We start from the raw sequence: 14196 nt of genomic DNA, 5'->3' as shown, positions 1-14196 counted from the left end.
ATCTGCGAGCCAGGACGCGACACCGGTGCTGGATGCTGCGTGGCCCACCTCGCCCGGCGCGCCGCAGCTAACACCTTCTCCTCCTCCTCCTTCGTGTAATACTCCAGATGCAAATTTTTGTGAAAACGCTGACCGGCAAGACTATTACGTTGGAGGTCGAGTCCTCGGACACGATCGACAACGTCAAGGCGAAAATCCAGGACAAGGAGGGAATTCCCCCCGACCAGCAGCGACTGATCTTCGCTGGTAAGCAGCTCGAGGACGGCAGGACCCTCGCCGACTACAACATCCAGAAGGAGTCGACCCTGCACCTGGTGCTCCGGTGAGTAGGCGCGGAGTCAGATGGCCAGGAGAGTCGAGGGAACGAGCGGGGGTGGCGTACAGGTGCTCGTCTGGTGGCGGGTTTCAGGTGGTGTAATCGGCCAGATGGAGGTGCGCCAGATTGAGGGTTGGCAGAGCTCGTTGCCACTCAGCAACGTCTTTGCTCAGCCTCCATCGAGCAATCACACAACGCCGTCATCGTCGCCGCCGCTGTCACTACATCCACCCACGCCGCCCTCCTCTCTCGTCGGCCCCTCCCCGTCATCTGGTCCCGCACCATTCCGCTGACCTGTCCAACCTCTGCCCACGCACAGTCTCCGCGGTGGAATCATCGAGCCCTCGCTCAAGGTACTTGCCTCCAAGTTCAACTGCGACAAGCAGATCTGCCGCAAGTGCTACGCCCGTCTCCCTCCTCGCGCTACCCGCTGCAGGAAGAGGGCTTGCGGTCACTCCCCTCAGCTCCGCCCCAAGAAGAAGCTGAAGTAGTGGTGGAGCGCCAACAGAGGGACGATTGGAAACAGGGGGAGTCTCATCACCTCTGCGACGACGTCGTCATCATCACCGCTCGATTCACACTTGTATTTCACGCATCCTCACCACTTCGTCGACCTTTGTGTTGACCCAATCGCAATAGCGACGGAGGTTTTCTCGAACAGAATTGGGAAAGGGAGATGGCTGAGGGGCAGGCAGCCTGCCTTTGGTGGCCACCACGCCGTGCCAGCTGAAAGACTGATTGATGCTATGCTTTACAAGGAGAGACCTGATGAACGTCACCTTGCACGGCACCGTCCGCTGCTCCCCACCGCTCCTCATCTGCCGCCTTCCGCGCCTGCACCCGCATCCGCATTCACGCCCATCTCTCCCTCTTTCCTCCTCACAATCCCCCAAGTCCGCTCGACCTCAGCTCTGGCCCCCCTCAAGATCTTCTCACCAGCCTCGCGCTCAATGCCCTGCAGTATGTGCCTACAGAAGGCGAGGTAGCCTCGTTCGCTCGACTCTCTTCTGGCGCTGCCTCCCCTATCACTGTCGTCTGAATCGCTGCTGCTCCCTCTACGTCCTCCGTTGAGATTGGCAAAGGTTCGCGGCGTAATGCGCATCCCCTCGAGGTGGATGCGCATCGACGAGAGGAGGGCAGAAAGACATGGGAAGACTTGTGTCCGTCGGAAGGCCCTTTCCACTTCGTCGTCATCCCCAGCCTCCTCTTCATGACTGTGACCGCCCTCGTAGTCGCGCCGCATGCCACGGATCGCGCCAAGGATCAGCTTGGTTCGTTGTGACTCGAAGAGGGGCAGGTCAAGCTGACCGTAGCCACTGCCGCTCGGGGACGCGGGCAGGGAACAGCGAGGGAACCAGGGCATTACATCCTGACCATCGTGCTCGACGTCCGGATAGAAGAGAGCGTGCGTATACTCCGCCTGCACGGACAGCGACCTCGCAGGTGCGGCTGCGAACCACACCTGCAAGAATTCGCCATAGTGATCTTGATGCTGCTGCTGCCCATCGGTATTGCCGTGGTCGTGTGTTGTCCTCGAGCCACTCCGCCTCGCTCTGTCGTGCCTTCGGACCACTTCAGGGTCAAGCGCAACCACGTCCCGTAGGAAGCGCAGTGCGACGTCCCTCTTCCCGACGGGGTCTTCCAGTCTCCTCCAACACTCGTTCCCATACGTCACGTATGACCCCCAGTCTCGCAGGCCATTTTCTACCAACACATGAGCACAACCCGCCCAACAGTCCACCAGAAGCTCGAGGTAACGTCGACGTGCGCCACGTTTCAGGAGGGCGTCCAATTGATGACGCTGCCTACCGGTAGCTGCGGATGGGGCAGTGTCTTCGAGGGAGATGCCCAATGAAGTGAGTCTACCCTCTCGCGCGCGGTCGGGGTGGAAGATGTTGGAGATGAGGGAGAAGAGGGCGGGGGATGTATGACTACGAAGCTGTTCGGCGAAGAGACGATCTTTGCTGCGGATAGAGTCGATGAGTGTAGCTGATGGCGCTGCGTCGACAGACATGTGAGCACAGCCATCCATGTTTGCCGCTGGCTCGCCTCCATCCAAGAGATTGTCGAGCGCTGGATCTGTAAAGTCAAAGTCACCAACATCGTCGAACAACTCGGCGAAGCTGTCTTGGCTTTCCTCGTTGCGAGGCGCAGGTGTGGTCGTCGTGCCATTAGCCGCTGTGTTGCCCCGCTGATCCCGTGGCCGCAGCTTTGCCACGACGAGGCTGCGCTGCACCAGAAAGCTCTGCACGCACTTGAGCACCTCCACCCCCACAGCGGGGTCAATGGCGCTTTGTGTCTCCAGCACGTCGGCCGTCCAAGCTCGATCGATGAGCTGTGGATCGGGGTAGCGCAGCGATGGCGAGGATGCCTGCTGGTCACCTCCAAGACTTACATGCTCCACGACATGCTGGATCGACCGCAATGCTGCGACGAGCAAGCTAGTCACCCGCTTCGCCTGCCTCTGCGTCTCAAAGTATTCGCCTGCCGCAGCAGTGGCCCCACCTCCCCTCGCGACCTTGCGATTGACCTCCTCTGCATCGCCCAGCAGTGTCTTGAAGATACTCCCAAACCAGGCTGTGATCGGCGCGACATCCAGTTCAAAGTGACGATGCACTACCGCAGCGTACATCATGGCGCGGATGCACGTTACCTGGCTTTGGGCATCCGCCTCTTTGAAGACGAGGAAGCTCTTGATTTGCCTCAGCCGCTGCTGGGCCGCAGAGGGGACGAGGAAGAGGTGCAGCGTGGCGACGGAGTAGTGATTGAAGAGACTGGATCGCTCTCGTGCTGTTGGAGGGTTGGCTTTACTGAAAGTCATGACCCGGACCGGGCAGACGCGAGAGAAGAGACGGGAGATTTTGCGATCCGCGGCGGTCGCCGCAGCAGCAGGATCGTCTTCCGGTGAAGCTGTGGCCTGCAGACTACGCGCTACATGAGCGAGTAGCTTGAGGAAGACATGGTACGTAGTCCCCTCTCTGCTCGTCTCATCAAAGAGCAATTCTGGGTTGAAGTCGCGCAGGAAGGGGGGAAAGTCGTGATCCTCCTCCGTGGGTAGATCCGCCAACTTGTGCGCATTGAAGACGTCAAAGATCTTGCTGAGGGCGCCCTCGGCTCCCTCACCTGACCAGCGCCAGAGAGACACCAGATTGAAGCATCGTTGCGTGATAGCCCGCAAGTACTGGTCTCGTTTTGCCAGCGCAGCACTGGGCATGGCTTGCTCCACCGACTCGTCGTACCTCAAGCGTGTGGCAGCGAAGGCCTGCACGACCAAGGGCCAGTGCTGTCTCAGCTGTGGGCGGGAGAGGGTGGTGCCGTTCGCTGCGGAGAACTGAGAGAGGGCACAGAGCGAGAGCGTGACGAACCAAATGGCTTCGCTCATTAGGACAGGGCGGCGTGGCGGGAGAATCTTGAGCCATTGGGAGAGGCTGGAGTCGAGAACCGGCCAGAAGGCCATGTGCGGGCCCAGCAGGGTGGCGGCGGTGCCGAGGAGGTGGATGAGGGACACCCAGAGCTCGGCGGAGGTATCGTCGATGTGTGAGGGAGCTGCGTCGATGCTGCTGTCTCTCTTTGCTCTGGTCTTGATACAGTGCATCGTACGATGCATGCCGTGAGAGAGCAAGCTGATCATCAGCCCTTCGCACGCGAGAATCAGCTCCTCCTCATCGGCAAGCTTCTCCTCAAAGTCGATTGCATCGGCGTTCTGCAGGCCCTTGCTAGCAATGTGCCGCCAGCTGACCTCGACGTCGAACCAGCGCAGAGTGAGCAGCAGGGTCTCGAATGACTTCTGCCGCTGGCGCCCTTCTTGACCCTGGTCGGCGGTAGGCGCCGCCTGGAAGCGATCGAACAGATGGACCATCTGTGACTTGATCGACGCCACGTACTGTCGCACCTCTCTAGGTGGAACGAAGTCGGCCAGCGAGGTGATGCCTTGCGCGAGATATCGCAGTAGATCGTCAATGCCATGTGTTGTGCGTGTGACCGCTGCGCTGAGCGTGTCGGGAGCGCTCTCGCCGTTGATCTCCTCACCAGCATCGCCTCTGCCGCTTCGAATCGTCTCCGTCGCCGCGAAGATGGCATCGAAGATGGCGGGCATCAGCTGCAGCATGACTGCCACATCTGGATGCGGAGGTAGGTCCACACCGAGCACCGTACGTCCAGCTATGCGTGAAAGCGCAGCGTTCTCCTGATTCCCACCTTCGCCCAATTCGACCAACTCAAACAGCCTACCACGCCCGATGGCTGAAGCAGGGCTGAACGATAAGCCAGCTGGCAGAGGCCGGATACCAAAGTCGAGCCGGAGGTTGGCAAGGTCACCCCATGCATCCGCGTCAAGCTGAGCACGAGAGAGCTGACCTGACGCTGTGCTGCTGGATGGTCTGTCCCACGACTCGACTCGGAGGAACGGACGTAAGCCTTTGTTGCGCTGCTGCCCCGGTGGTTGCGGACTCGTGGCGACGCTCGGGGACTTGGACGATGTGGAATCGCGACTTCCTGTCCTTACAACGGGCCTGGGACCCGCTGCCGAGTGAGGCTGGCCGGCTGGCGAAGCATGTAGGTCCTTACGCCCATCGCCGCCGCGTCCCACTCTCCTCCTCACGAGGGGTCGGCTGGGCTGGCTCTGCTCTCGATACGAACGAACGCGCTGCGCGTACTCTCTTGCGGCTGCTGCGTCTTCGTCTTCGCCCCTTTCGTCGTCGCGCGACGGAGGAAGCGGCTGAGCAAGAAGCTCTACATCGAACAAGACATCATCCTGGCGCAGATCCAAGGGCCTGCGTACCTTCGGTTGTACAAGGGGCGGATTAGGAGCGAGCGGGTGGGGTCCGCCAGCGCTACGAGGGCCTGAAGATCGCGAGGGACGAGAGACGCCACCGTATCGCTTACGCTTAGCCCTTGACGGCTGCTTCGGAACGCTTGAAGCGAGCGCAGGATGATTGACGGAGCGTTCTCTGAGGGCGCTCGATCCACCAGCTTGCCTACCACCACTTACTGCGCCTTGTCGTCTAGATGCGGACGTTGCATTCATCGCCCTCATCCTCTTCGCCCCTCCGCCTCCCGGTCTCCTCGCCTTTCTCGGCGCTCCCACAGCTCTGGAAAGCATGCGGTCAATCGCGTCCTCCTCTCGTCGCGGAGCCGGACGCTCCTCAGTCGGCTGTGCCCACCACCGGATATCGCCGTCGTACACTTGGTAATCTCTCCTCTGGCCTTCAGAGTTCGATGACCGAACGCTTACGGCGCTTCTTGCACTGGAAGACGAGTCACTATCCGAGTCCCCCACCAGCTCGAATCTCGCATCGCCTGTAGGCGTTCCCCTACCCAAGCGTTTCCTCGCCTCTCCTGGCCGAAGGGCAGCAGCTTCTGCCGGGCTCGTCGATGGGGTCATCGTCGCGTCTCCCCCGTCTATCTCGCCATCCTCGCTCTCGCTGGTATTGGAGGGTTCAGGCGTATCACTGACGTGCCCATCAGAGTGATACGCTTTGCCTTTGCGCATGGCGCGCAGGTCAGCGATGTACTTGCGCGCCATACTGACTGGCATCATTCGCTTGAGCTGTCTGAAGTAGCGGTCGAGATCGAGCTCTTCTTCTTCGCTGGACTCGGACGACGAGGATGAGGATGCTGAGTGGGATCTTGCTGCAGACCTGGGTCGAGTCGGTGAGTGCGGAGAGGATGATGAGGAAGAGGACGAGGAGCTGATTAAGCGGCGCTTTCGCAGTGGCAGGACGGGCGAGGGCGAGCGAGATCCTGAGCCGCTGCTGGCGTCGCTATTGTCGGCTTGCGCAGTGCGGCGCCGCTGCCGCTGCTTCGGACCGAGCTGGCGGTCTGCTCTTGCTGACGACTGTCTAGCTAGAGCGGGGGAGCGATCCACACCACCACCCGCTGCATCATCGCCGTCGCTGTCGTCCTCTTCGTCGCTGATAAGGCCACCATAGCGAGCGAACAGCTCCTTCGCAGACAGGCCCTGACGAGGCGGCGCTGAAGGCTCCTTTGCCTTGCCCTTGCCCTTTGTATTGCTGGCTGAAGAAGCCCTGCGCGCTTGACTCTCTTCAGCTACTGCAGCCGCAGCGACCCTCTCTGCTTCCTTTCGCCTCTCTTCTCTCCTCTTCCTCTTGTCCTCTCTTGCCTCAGCCCGCCTCTTCTTCCTCTCCTCCCCCTCCCTGTCACCCGGCAGATCCGCCACGAGCCACGAAGAAGACGCCTCATCTCCTTCAACAGGCAGCTCATTCGCAGCCGCTCTCTCCCTCTCCTCGCGCATCCGTCGACGCATGTGGTGGTCTGTGACCACGGCGTCCTCCCAGTCATTACGCTCCAGGCGACGCTTATATAGGGCCATCTCGACGGTGTAAGGGTGCAGCTGCCCAGGTTTGCGCGTTCGGAGGTTGCGTCGCGGGGGAGATGGCTGTAGCAGGGCGGAGGGTATGGGCGGATCCGGCTCTGCGGGACGCGCCGAGCTTGTAGCTGGAGCAGGAGGAGGAGGAGGAGGGGTAGTTTCGCGAGAGTGCTGAGCAGGAGAGTGGCTGGGGCCAGCTTCTTGAGATGGCTCGAGGATTGAGGTCGCTTGACTGTTCGTGAGGTCGACGTAGACCTCACGGTATCCTTGAGTAGCCATGATATGACGTTCAGAGCGCTGTGCATCAGAGTACGTAGGCTCGTCGACGTCCATCTGAGGCGGCGATGGCTCACGCGGCCGTCCTAACGAGCTCGCCGTGATAGGAGTCGGGGCCGTTTCGAGTGGGACATCGTCTGCTTCGATCTGATCTGTGACGAGGGGCACAGACTCGGTTTGAGCCGGCACTGCGAGGTTGAGGTCTAAATCTGTTGATCCTGTTCTGAGCAGAGGTTGGGAAGCAGGTAGTCGTGGAGGCTCGCTCTCGCTGAGGGGCGCAGAGGAAGAAGATGAAGACGCGCCGTGCAGAGGGGGCTGCGTCAAGGGCCATGTCGTCGTGTCGCCTCTGCGCTCCCTTTGATTGCCATCCTGGCTCGGAGACCTCGTCATTGCTCTGTCATGAGGGCGAAGATGCTGAGATGCACCGATCAAAGGAGGAGTGGCACGGATCCAAGTCGCAGGCTCGCAGCGTAATTGGAATCCAACACTTTGCCCTTCTCGCGACGCGTGGCGTGGCGCGGCTCGTCTCGTCTCTCGAGTCCGCCTTCCGTTGCTCCTCTCCGTCCGTCGCATGGTCTGTCGGTCGGACCTCGGAGATGTCGAGAAGTGGGGTGGAGCCCGCGCTACCCGGCAGCGCCGCCTGACCTTCGACGGTCCTTATCTCGCAGCACGAGCAGCATACAGCCAATTCTTCCTTCTTCCTTTTTCTTTCTCCTGCAACTTCAACTATACCAGCATCCTCAGCATCCATCTCAGCATGACCACACAACGCCAAATTCCCCTCAGCGACTTCGCCCTGCTGGAACGCAACACCGAAGTCTCGTCCGTCGCGCTCGGAGGTCGTATCCTCTCGTGCAGCGATGAGTGGTTCGCTCCTGCCTCAGATTTGCTCAAGGTAGAGCCGGCACCAAGCTTGAAGGGTCAGTTTGGGCCAAAGGGGGCTCTCTTCGACGGCTGGGAGACGAGAAGGCACAACCCAGAGTGGACAGATTGGGTCATCCTGAGGCTGGGACCCAAGGGTGGGGCTTCCGTCGTAGGATTCGATGTCGATACGGCGCACTTCAATGGCAATGAGGCGCCCGAGGTGGAAGTCTTTGGGATGAAATTGGAGGATGACAAGGACGAGAGCGGGTTGAAGGCTACAGATGAGAGGGTGAGCACTTCGAGGGGCGTCGAGGACTAGACGCGATTTACTGACATGCTGACTTTTCCTCGCTCACCGGCAGTGGTCGCCTCTTCTCACTCGCGTCCCCTGCGGTCCTTCGCAGCGCCACCTCTTCACCATTCCACCCAGCTCAACAGTCACGCACATCAAGCTGCATATGATTCCCGATGGCGGCATCGCCCGCTTCCGCGTGTACGGCACCATCACCCCACCCTCCGTGGGACTCGGCGTCACAGAATCCACTTCTCAAGACAGCCGTCTGAACACCCTCGACCTAGCTCATGTCCTCAATGGCGGTCGAGTCGTTTTCACTTCGGATCAGCACTTCGGCAAAGGTCCCAACGTCCTCCTCCCCGGGCGCGGCCACGACATGGGCGACGGATGGGAAACTAAGCGTAGCCGCTCTCCCGGGCATCGCGACTGGATCGTCATCAAGCTTGGCGAACCAGGATTGCTCAACTACTGCGAGATTGATACGGCGCACTTCCTCGGCAACTTCCCAGAGAGCGTGGAGCTGCATGGGATTGAGAGTAACGACGAGCTGCCTGAGGGAGCAGAGGAGGCGGAGGTGGACGGAGGCAAATGGACCTCTTTGCTGCAGAGATCGAAGACAGGCCCGGGCAAGCAACACTTCTTTGCGCTGGATAATGTAGAGGGAAAGCGATATAGCCATGTCAGGGTGACTATGCATCCTGTGAGTACCAGCGAGATGGTAAGTTGTGTTAGCAAGTTGGGCTGACTTTCCCACACTCTTCGTACAGGACGGAGGTATCAAGCGTGTTCGCATCATCGGGCGACGAGCGGCTCCCCTAGCCAACTTCAGTGGCGAGTTGCCCGCCGTATCGCTACCCGGCTTCATGGACAAGGCTCTTCCGAGCGAGCCAGCAGCTACGGCCAACAACGCCCTCAGCGCTATAAGCAACGCAGCCACTGCGGCGTACACAGCCGTGACTTCCCAAAGTGCGTCCTCGTCCGCTTTGAGCGCCCGCCGCATTCAGTCCGTCCCTCTGACACCAGACGCTTTCAGTCCCTACGGCCAAGTGATCGCGGGGCCCAGCGGCTCCTTCTCCTCCTCAACCTTCTCAGCCCCCATCGCCGTCAACCAAGGCACAGCATCCAAATGGTCCCATCAAGCACGGCTCATCGATCTCTTCCCCTCTTCAGCAAAATCACAAACCAACATGCACCTCTATCGCTGCGACTCCACGCACATTTCCACCTCTCAGTCGCTCCCACTCAAGATGCTCGAAAGGCATCGCTTCTCGAGCCAGAGCTTTATTCCCCTCCTGTCCCCAAATCACAGTGGGCGCTACCTGGTCGTGGTGGCTCAGAATGACGCGCACACCGACCAGCCGGACTTGGGCACTCTAAAGTCATTCGTCGCCGAAGGGTCGCAGGGCTTCGCGTATCGGCCAGGGGTGTGGCATCTACCCATGACGCCCGTGGGTGAGGAGGGCGACGGACCGCTCGACTTTGCGTGCATAGTGGCCGAGAGCGAGGGAGAGCCAGGTCTGAATTGTGACGAGCATTGGTGGGAGGAGAGTGTTGCTCAGATCACATTGTAGGGCTGCGACGAGGACATGCAATGCAACTCTGCCGCTGCCACGCTTGCTCGACGGCTGTTGCCAACGAGGCTCAGCCTGGCCGGTTGATTAGAAATAGAACTCGCGCCATCTGGCAGCGCGACGCGAGATGTCCTCATGCAGCCCCACTTTAATCTAGTTTTTCCCCCTTTCCGCCCAATCACCTGTCTGACGCCAATTCCCATCTGTCATTACTTCGTGCCTGCCTTTCCTACCCTACCTTGAACTTTCAACTCTCCTTCCCTTCATTCAAGTTTCCGAGCAGCATCTCACCGCTGCGGCTCACTTCAATCTCAGCCATACAGCATCCGGATCTCCGAGCTACCCACGGACTACCTTATCTCCCCACCTCATTTCTCCTCAGACGTCAAAGCATGGGCTGCTCAGACTGCAAGTGCGCTCCTTCTGAAGGCGGTCCATCCGCAGCCACCTCCCTCTCGCTGCCTAAGCGATCAGGAACATCCAAGAGCGGCGAGTCTGCTCCTCTGTGGTCGACCTCCTCCCCTTCGTACGGCGCTACCACTGGCAGCAGCACAGGAGCTGACGCGGCAGAGAACACCGGAGGCCTGGCTTCTTCCTCCTCTTCGGTGCGCAACGCCAAGTGCGATCAGCCCGTAGACGCTCTTCGCGGTGGTGTCTGTTGTCGAGACCTTAAAGGTTCGGACGACGAGCGCACACTCGTTGACCCGGATGTGGTGCGAGATGTTATCATTGGGCTGAGTGATGGTTTGACGGTGAGTGCGCCGCATCCTTTCCCTTACTACTAAGGTAAAGCATGAAGCTCATCACCCCTTCTGTTTCTTTGCAGGTCCCCTTTGCCCTCACAGCCGGCCTCTCCGGTGTAGGCTCTACCAAGCTAGTCGTTATCGCTGGTTTCGCAGAGCTTGTCTCGGGCGCCATCTCCATGGGCGTTGGCGGGTTCCTCTCGGCACAGGCTGAGGTTCAGCATTACAAGTTTGAGTCCAAGAGGACCCGTGAGAGGGTGAGTGCAAGTGCCGAGGGCGATGGTGATAGAAGAGCATGTACCTGACAGTGTTTGCCGTTCCCGCGCTTAGGTTCTTCGCTCTTGCTCGAGCGCTGTGGCAGACGAAGTGACGGACATCCTCGGCCCATACGGCGTACCCGCGGACGTAGCTGCCCTTGTGGCCAACAAGCTTGTGGGCATTGAGACGACGCGCGGCGCCGCGGACGGGCTCCCTCTCCCGGCCTCTACGGCAAATGTTGACGACGCTGCTGCGGAGGAGCGCGGCCTCACCCCCTTCTTGCTCCGCATGGGCCAAGGTCTGGAGCCCATCTCCTCCTCCCGCGCATGGCAGTCTGCACTCCTCATCGGGCTGAGCTACTTCCTCGGCGGATTGCTGCCTCTCTTCCCTTACATCTTCATCGACAACGTGAGGACAGCACTCTTCGTCTCGGTGGGGGTGACTGCCTTGACGCTACTGATCTTTGGCGTAGTGAAGCAGAGAGCAACGGGTGGACGAGCGGATACGTGGGGTCTCGTGTACGGGGCCGTCTCGACGCTCGCTGTTGGTGGGCTCGCGGCCGGGTGCTCGTGGGGAATCGTGAGGGCGCTGGAGGGTGGTGATCTGTGAGCGAGGGCGAGCCAAGGTCAGGAGAAGTGAAGACTGGAGGTAGATGCAAGAATAATGAATGGAATGAAAGCAGCAGCCCTTTGTCACCACACGTATCGGAAGCCCGGATGATGATCACCAAGCTCCACGATCTCCCTCTGGCTCATCCCTTGCAGTCCCCACTTCACCTTCTCCTCCTCGTTTCCCGCCTTTCGGATATCCACATCGCTCCCATCCGGCTTGGCAGGATGGATCGCGTCCCTCTTTCTGTTCAACCTCTTGTTCTCCACCGCGAGCACGATCGCACAGACGATGGCCAGGGCCGTGAAGCCGAGATTGATCGCATGGCCCTTGATGTAACGCGGCGACTCAGTCTTTGGGTAGACGTTGGAAGAGATGAGGCCTGCGGAGTTGCCCATGGAGAAGAAGAGGCCCATGGCTGTTGCCCGCGTGTAGATGGGACCGTAGTTGGAGCCGATCCACGAGATGGCGAGGGCGATCGAGGGGGAGACGCCTGCGACGGCGAGGAAGAGGGAGAAGTACTGGCGAGCACAGGGCAGAGGATGAAGGCTTCAGCTGCATACAAAGAGCTGCCTCGCTCAGCGCGCCTCTCACTCACCTTGACTCCGGCGGGCACATCCGTGATCAGGATGATGTAGCCAATAAGAGTGACTGACATGCAGCAGATGATGGGCACAGAGCGGCAAAGGTATCGGTCGGACACCACAGCCGCCGCAACAGTTGTGATGAAGCCGAGGACGTAGGGCGGTGTGCTGAGGAGATTGGTCGCCGCAGCGCCAGCCACGTGTAGGTCGGCGATGATCTGAGGCGTAAAGAGGGCGAGCGAATAGAGGGGGTTGGCGATTGAGAGGTACATGATGCTGTACACATAGAGCTTCCAGTCTGGGTACGAGTGGCCGAATCGGTGAGCGGAAGGGGGAAGAAGGGTCAGAAAGAGGGTGTGAGTTGTTACTTGACAGTCCAACGCGTCCACAATGCCCTTCTGACATGCGCCGCGGATCCATCTTCGCAGCTGGACATGCTGACTCACCCTTGAATGCCTGCCTGACCTGCTTCCAAGTGAAAGGGAGCTGTGCATTTGTCACACCTTGGCTTTGCTGGAGCACGCGAGTCCATTGAGCCGCCTCCTGCTCCGTGAGGAACTTCTGCTTGTCTCCAGGGAAGTCTACGATGATCCAGTAGCCAGGGATAGCACAAACGAAGGTTATCGCGCCTTCGATGAAAAAGATGAATCTCCAGCCCCTATCATAGCGGAGTGCAGGAGAGGATGCTGGTGAGCCTCGGACTGCGGCAAGCTCGTCGCGTCGCCGACTCACTGCTGAGGAGTATCATACGCTCCTGTCTGGATGTGACGGAGCCCATATGCTAGGATGCCACCGAAAGCACCTGCCAGTGTTGCGCCAGCAAAGAAGAGGCCTACGCGTAGGTTCAACTTGGAGCGTGGATACCAGGTGGAGAGGAGCATGTTCAATCCAGGGTAAAGGCCTCCTTCGGCAAAACCGAGGAAGAAACGTGTGGCGATCAGGCCAGCAGCGTTCTGGACTACTCCCATCAGGATCATGACGATGGACCATGCAATCATGATCAGCGGTACGAAGCGGTGAGGCTTCATCGCCTTCAGTAGCCAATTGGAGGGTATTTCGACGATGACATAGGCGACGAAGAAGATGGAGAGGGCAACTGCGTACTCGTTGCCCTTGAGCCCGAGCGCTGGTGTGAGCCCTGCAACATTGGCTTGTCCAATGTTGACGCGATCGAGGAAAGAGAGGAGGTAGAGCAGGGAGAAGTAGCTGCGGACGCGTAGCGAGGCGGGCAGATCAACGATGTTAGCACTCTCTCTCGTCCAAGGCTTTCGCTCTGACTATTCTGTGCTCACGGAACAAGGGCCCAATCGACCTTCCTCAAAATGCGCTTCTTCTGCGCCTCATCAATCGTCAACTCCTCTTCAGTGAAGGCGACTTTCTCCCTGTCACCATCAGGGTAGAGATCGTCTGTCCCATGCGTGTGCACGCGATCCACCAGGGCCTTATCGACGCCTGTGCCATCTGTGGCAAGCATCTCTTGCGCCGTCACATCTTTCGTCGATTCGGAAGTGGCGGCAACTGCAGAGGGCTGAGGTTGGGAAGAAGCTGCGGGTAGAGAGCCGGCAGGCGCGAGCTTGTCATTGCCCTCGTCCGAAGAGCCAGTTGAATAGGCAGGTGGAGAGGCCATCCTTCTGGGTATCGTAGATGAATGCAGGGCGAAGATGAGGAGGAGCAGGATGCAGAGAGGAAAGAAGGGAGAGGTGGGGCGAGGACGCGACACTTGACTCTTTTTGCCTCTGACTGCAATCGGGAAGCAACCCCGCACTATGCCGTCTGCAGAGGGCGGCAGCTTCAGGCGAGATGCCGGTGTCTTTTTCTCCCCGGCTCCTGGCGGACTCAGCGCTTCTTCGGGTAATCTGAGCCCGAAGCAGTGGTGGGAGAAGTCGAAGCAGCGCTAGCGGTAGCGGTAGCAAGCCGTGATGGCCACACCTGGTCATCGCGGAGGGAGCGCATCGCCCTCATTCTGTCAGTCATGTCACTCTTGCGCTAGGCCGCAGTATGGATAAGCGGTCGCTGAGTTCTCTAGAGGAAGACGTAAAAAGGGTGGCAGGAGCGGATATGACATGAAGGGGCTAGGCTTCGGCCCGGAAGGGGAGCTGGGGAACAATCGATGGATAAAAGAGACGACACTGTGCATGGAGGGAGGGGAGGGGAACCACGAGACGGGTGACTCGGATGGATACGAAGAGGATGCGTCGCTGGAATGGCAGCGTACGTGACCGAAGAGGGAGTCGGCTGCGCCCCAATAGCGCTCCTTCGCGATCAACGCCTCTGAGCCGGTGGGGGTAAGCTGAAGCTCTCGTCTACCCTTTGCAATCCATTGCCCCCGCTTTGCCCTTCCTGGCTGCCGTT

General features: G+C 59.6%; 4 protein-coding genes across 4 annotated transcripts; 2 read left to right on the top strand and 2 right to left on the bottom strand.

The window, feature by feature from the left end:
• Positions 1–1130: 1130 nt before the first annotated feature.
• Positions 1131–6923, bottom strand: BDZ90DRAFT_275416 (hypothetical protein; the record flags this gene model as incomplete). Its single annotated transcript, XM_025508878.1, has 1 exon — positions 1131–6923. The coding sequence occupies one exon, from the start codon at positions 6921–6923 to the stop codon at positions 1131–1133; it is 5793 nt and encodes a 1930-aa protein (XP_025360886.1).
• Positions 6924–7677: 754 nt separating this feature from the next.
• Positions 7678–9650, top strand: BDZ90DRAFT_222074 (Allantoicase; the record flags this gene model as incomplete). Its single annotated transcript, XM_025504512.1, has 3 exons — positions 7678–8073; positions 8147–8779; positions 8847–9650. The coding sequence occupies 3 exons, from the start codon at positions 7678–7680 to the stop codon at positions 9648–9650; spliced, it is 1833 nt and encodes a 610-aa protein (XP_025360885.1).
• A 587-nt stretch (positions 9651–10237) lies between these two features.
• BDZ90DRAFT_205280 (membrane fraction protein) lies at positions 10238–11245 on the top strand (the record flags this gene model as incomplete). The annotated part of the gene is made up of 3 exons (XM_025503930.1): positions 10238–10402; positions 10477–10650; positions 10724–11245. Coding segments are annotated over 3 exons (861 nt in total), but the record flags the coding sequence as incomplete, so codon positions are not given.
• Positions 11246–11343: 98 nt separating this feature from the next.
• BDZ90DRAFT_222313 (MFS general substrate transporter) lies at positions 11344–13318 on the bottom strand (the record flags this gene model as incomplete). Its single annotated transcript, XM_025504522.1, has 5 exons — positions 11344–11781; positions 11859–12142; positions 12291–12502; positions 12595–13050; positions 13137–13318. The coding sequence occupies 5 exons, from the start codon at positions 13316–13318 to the stop codon at positions 11344–11346; spliced, it is 1572 nt and encodes a 523-aa protein (XP_025360883.1).
• Between the last annotated feature and the right edge of the window lie 878 nt (positions 13319–14196).

Source organism: Jaminaea rosea (genome assembly GCF_003144245.1).
Source record: "Jaminaea rosea strain MCA 5214 unplaced genomic scaffold BDZ90scaffold_11, whole genome shotgun sequence".
Classification (NCBI taxonomy): Eukaryota; Fungi; Basidiomycota; class Exobasidiomycetes; order Microstromatales; genus Jaminaea; species Jaminaea rosea.
Note: the sequence above shows the minus strand (reverse complement) of the source record. Positions and strands in the feature narration are given on the sequence as shown.